The sequence below is a fragment of the Microtus ochrogaster genome, linkage group LG8 (assembly GCF_000317375.1).
Source record: "Microtus ochrogaster isolate Prairie Vole_2 linkage group LG8, MicOch1.0, whole genome shotgun sequence".
NCBI lineage: Eukaryota > Metazoa > Chordata > Mammalia > Rodentia > Cricetidae > Microtus > Microtus ochrogaster.
Genome location: NC_022033.1, coordinates 11,471,710 through 11,475,871, shown reverse-complemented (window position 1 = coordinate 11,475,871; position 4,162 = coordinate 11,471,710). Strand labels below are relative to the sequence as shown.

The following is a 4,162-nucleotide window of genomic DNA, read 5'->3' as shown; positions in this document are numbered from 1 at the left end:
CAGGCCAGAAGAGGGCACCAGACCCCATTACAGATGGTTGTGAGCCACCATGTGGTTGCTGGGAATTGAACTCAGGACCTTTGGAAGAGAAGCAATGCTCTTAACCTCTGAGCCATCTCTCCAGCCCCCCCAGTTATGATTTTGATTGGGCACCCTGGTCAGATAAAAGACACATGCACCTTTAATCCCTGCATTTGAGAGGCAGAGGCAGGCAGATCTCTGCGTTTTGTGGCCAGCCTGGTCTACAGAATGAATTCTAGGACATGCAGGACTACACAGAGAAAACCTGTCTTGAAAAACACTTCACAGTAGGCTGTATTGTAGATAATTGGGGGTAGCAGAAGGAAGGTCCTGGTAGGGGCAAGAAAGGAACTTTTTCACCCTTTGATTTGGGCACCAAAAGATTAGCAGAATGAAATGCTAGAAGCTGGTCCTTCAGAGGGCTGAGAAGTTTGCCAGAAAGCAGCTGCTTTGCTAGGTGGGGCGCTTAGCCCCTCAGCTATTCCAGTGTCGGGACTTACGCTCATGTAGGCCCTTCGCAGGTGCATGGGGAGATTGCGGCGGAATTCCCGCTTGTTCCTCAGCTCCCTCAGGGTGAACTGCTTCAGGATTTCACTGTTGCTCCTTCCACCCACTCGCACAATGCTGGTCTTCTGACACCTGTAAATGCCTGTGAAGAAACATGCAGTATTCCAGGGCTGAAAAGAGCAAGATACTGACCTGACCTGGTCCAGATGAGAGTTGTGTGTTCTAGGATCTTATCTCAATTGGTCCCTTAGGGAGCAAACCTGTGCTTACAGAACGTTCACTCCACCTGTGTGAGGGGGCTACAAATGAAGTGTGGGCTGCCAAGCAGAAAAGTGTAGCACTTAAGAGCATGATGACGGCCTGGCGGGAAGGAGTCACATCTGTGTGATTATTTCTGGGGTTAAGCTAGCTGGGCAGCTGGAACAACAAGCAGCCCGCGCCTCCTGTTACAGAATGGCGCCCAGCCCAACATGGGCTCCAGGCAGCCAGGGCTACACAAGGAAACTCTGTCTCAAACAAACAACAACAACAAAAGGTGTAAGGCCATGGACCTAAGACAAATGGAGAGAACGCTCCGGCTTTAAGACTTAAGGCTGCAGGGCACAAGCGGATGGTCAGGCACTGAACTGGTGGCTGCTCTGTGTAAGACCAGAGACAGCAGCAATGTCCCTGTGTGGCTACAGTCCGAGTAAGTAAGAGCCCATCTCTGCAGCTCTAGCACAGCAGCAGAAGCAAATGGCCAAGACCTGGGGCCCAATCCATACATGGAATGGCTGCTTATATGGAGACTCAGCTTTTGATCTGCTTTCCACTGCTCATTACACCACTGACCCTAACACCCACAGCTCTACTGCTGAAGGACCTGCTGCTGGAAACGCCAGAGGATCTGAGCTGGCTGCTAGGCAGAGTCCACCAGGGCTTACACTGGTGGAAAAAGCACTGAGAAATACAGAGCAAGGTATTTCAAAAGGAAGGACGCATACTTACATATTCATTGGAGCAAATAGCACTACAAAGATTTATTTTATCTTTATTTTGTCCCCAGGAGTTGTTACCACAGGTAGATTGAAAGGTGTTCAATGTGGGTGCTGGGAACTGAAGTCATGTCCTCTGGAAGAGCACGCAGCCATCTCTCCAGCTCCTAATGAGTACTGTCTTGAGTGACTAACATGTTGTGTAAGTACAGTAAGAATATTTATAGCCCTTAATGTTTAGAGTCCATAGCACAGACCAAAAGAAAAAAAAAAAAAAGCAAACAAACTGGGTTGCTCTTCTAGAGGACCTGGGTTTGATTTCCAGCATCAACACAGCAGCTCACCACAACCGCTATAACTCCAGTTTCAGGGCCCTGGATTCCCCTTTAGTGTCTGACAGCACTAGGCATTCACGTGCTATCACAGACATACATGCAGGCAAGCGCCCAAACACATGAAATAAAAATAAATTTTCTTCAAAAAATCAAAATTAAGGGCTGGAGATATAGCTCAGTGGTTAAGAGCACTGGCTGCTCTTCAAGAGGTCCTGAGTTCAATTCCATCTCACAGCCATCTTAATGCAACCTGATGCACTCTTCTGGCCTGCAGTTATACATGCAGGGCACTCATACATAAAATATAAACAAACAGATTTTTTAAAAATAAAAAAAAAAAATACAAAAAGAACAGAGAAAAGGGACATAACCTGGGGCAATGGGGCAAGTGTACTTGAGACCTGAGTTGGTACAACCTGGGTTGAATGCACTCAAGCTGAGTGGGGAAGGAAAAGGGGACAGCTAAGGGAGAAGAATCCTTGAGGCCCCTGGGCTTGGGAAGCAGAAAAACAAAGACAGAGAGCTCAGGGCCCAGTATCGGGAAGATCAGTCAGCCTTGCGTCTCAGGGGAACTACTAGACAAAGACTAGAAAGCCACTAAGGTTGCTGACATGGCGTGTGTGCATGTGCCTGCCTATCTGTGCACGAGTGGTGCTAAGGATGGAGCCCAGGGTCTTGTGATGCACCAGGAAGTGCTCCTCCACCGGGCTGTATCTCCAGCCCCAGTAGAGAACAACTTTGCATGGAGACATTTATTACCTTCTAGAAACTGGTCCAAAGCATGATTAGTATAACATACAACCAAGATGGGGAACTTCTGGGCACTAATTTGCCAAACAGACTCGTTGCGCAAAAGGGCCTGAACAATTTTTAGACCCACGTAAGTTTTGCCTAGAAAAGAAAAAAAAAAAAAAAGTAAAAAAAGGAAAATTTTTTCCAGTTTAATATTTTTATTAACTTAAAAGGTGAACAACTGTTTCAAATCTTGTTAAACATATTCATCTGAAATTTGCTTACATGGAGAAAAGACAGACAGAATTTCAAATACCAGTCCACTATCTGCTTCAAAACATTCTCATTAGCCAGATATGTTGGCACAGACATGTAATCCCAACTCTTGAAACATAAGAGGCAGGAGGATTGCTGTGAACTCAAGGTCAACCTGGACTTCATAGCGAGACTCTTATAAAACAAAGAATTATTCCTCCTTTTTCCATGAGAATGCATTGGAAGGCAAAAGATTTTATAATGCTAGATGAGCCGGGTGGTGGTGGTGCACACTTTTAATCCCAATACTCAGGAGGCAGAGGCAAGTGGATCTCTGGGAGTTCAAGGCCAGCCTGGTCTGGAGAGCGAGTTACAGGGCAGGCTCCAAAGCTACAGAGAAACCCTGTCTTGAAAAACAAAACAAAAAAATCAGCTATAAAAACAAAAAAACAAACCAACTTTCTCTTTCTTTGTTTCTTGAGACAGGATTTCTCTGTGGAATGACCATGGCTGTCCTGGATCTGCCTGCCTCTGCCTCTTTCTTTTCCTTCCTTCCTTCCTTCCTTCTTCCTTTCCTCCCTCCCTCCTTCCTCTTTCCTTTCTTTCTTTTTGAGACAGGCTTCTTGTAGTCCAGTGTAACCTGAAATTTACACCATGTAGCAGAAGATGACCTTCTGCCCCTACTTTTCTAGAGCTAGGATTATAGATGTGAACCACTGCTTGATTATTTGGTGCTGGCTTCGTGCATGCCAGCCATACATGCAACCTGTCTAAATTACATGCCCAGCCTATATGAAAAATTCTGGTATCTTTCACTTTTAATTCTAATAATGAAGATAGAAGGCACAAGTGGTCATATTACAGTTAAATAACAATACTCCAGGAAGCCTTGATTTGTTTCCATAGTTACTCCAGACCATGCCTTCCCCTTTCCACATCCCTCTCCTTAAAGGAGTCTTGGGCTGCTGACTCCTGTCTGTGTGCACACTTCACTGACTTACAAGATGGGGACTCTACAAATAACAACTGCCATCTCATCGTCCTGCCTTAGCCTCCCTGTCATCACAGGATGCCAGTCTCACAATTTAGACCCTGTAAAAGGACTAATAGATTACTTAGAATAAATTATTTATTTATGTCGGGACAGTGTCTATGCTGCCCAGGCTGATCCTCACCTCTGGAGCCCAGGTGATCCTCCTATCTTCCAAGTGGCTACTAGAGCAGGTATATGCTCACTTATAAAATATTTTTAAAAATCCATTTGTTGTTGTTTTGAGGCACCATGTGGCCTTGAACTCTTGTTCCTCCTTAGGCCACCTTCCAAATGGTAGATTCACA

At 45.5% G+C, this 4,162-nt stretch overlaps 1 protein-coding gene across 2 annotated transcripts in view; it reads right to left on the bottom strand.

Annotated features, from left to right (window-relative positions):
* The window catches only part of Znfx1 (zinc finger NFX1-type containing 1), a 32,164-nt gene that overhangs the window by 14,199 nt on the left and 13,803 nt on the right, over positions 1–4,162 (bottom strand). For both annotated transcript variants that reach the window (XM_005362864.2, XM_026787096.1), the window contains exons 4-5: positions 2,597–2,728; positions 522–670 (exon numbers count right to left, since the gene is read on the bottom strand). In XM_005362864.2, coding sequence (XP_005362921.2) covers positions 522–670; positions 2,597–2,728 — 281 coding nt within the window. The remainder of the gene's footprint in view (positions 1–521; positions 671–2,596; positions 2,729–4,162) is intronic.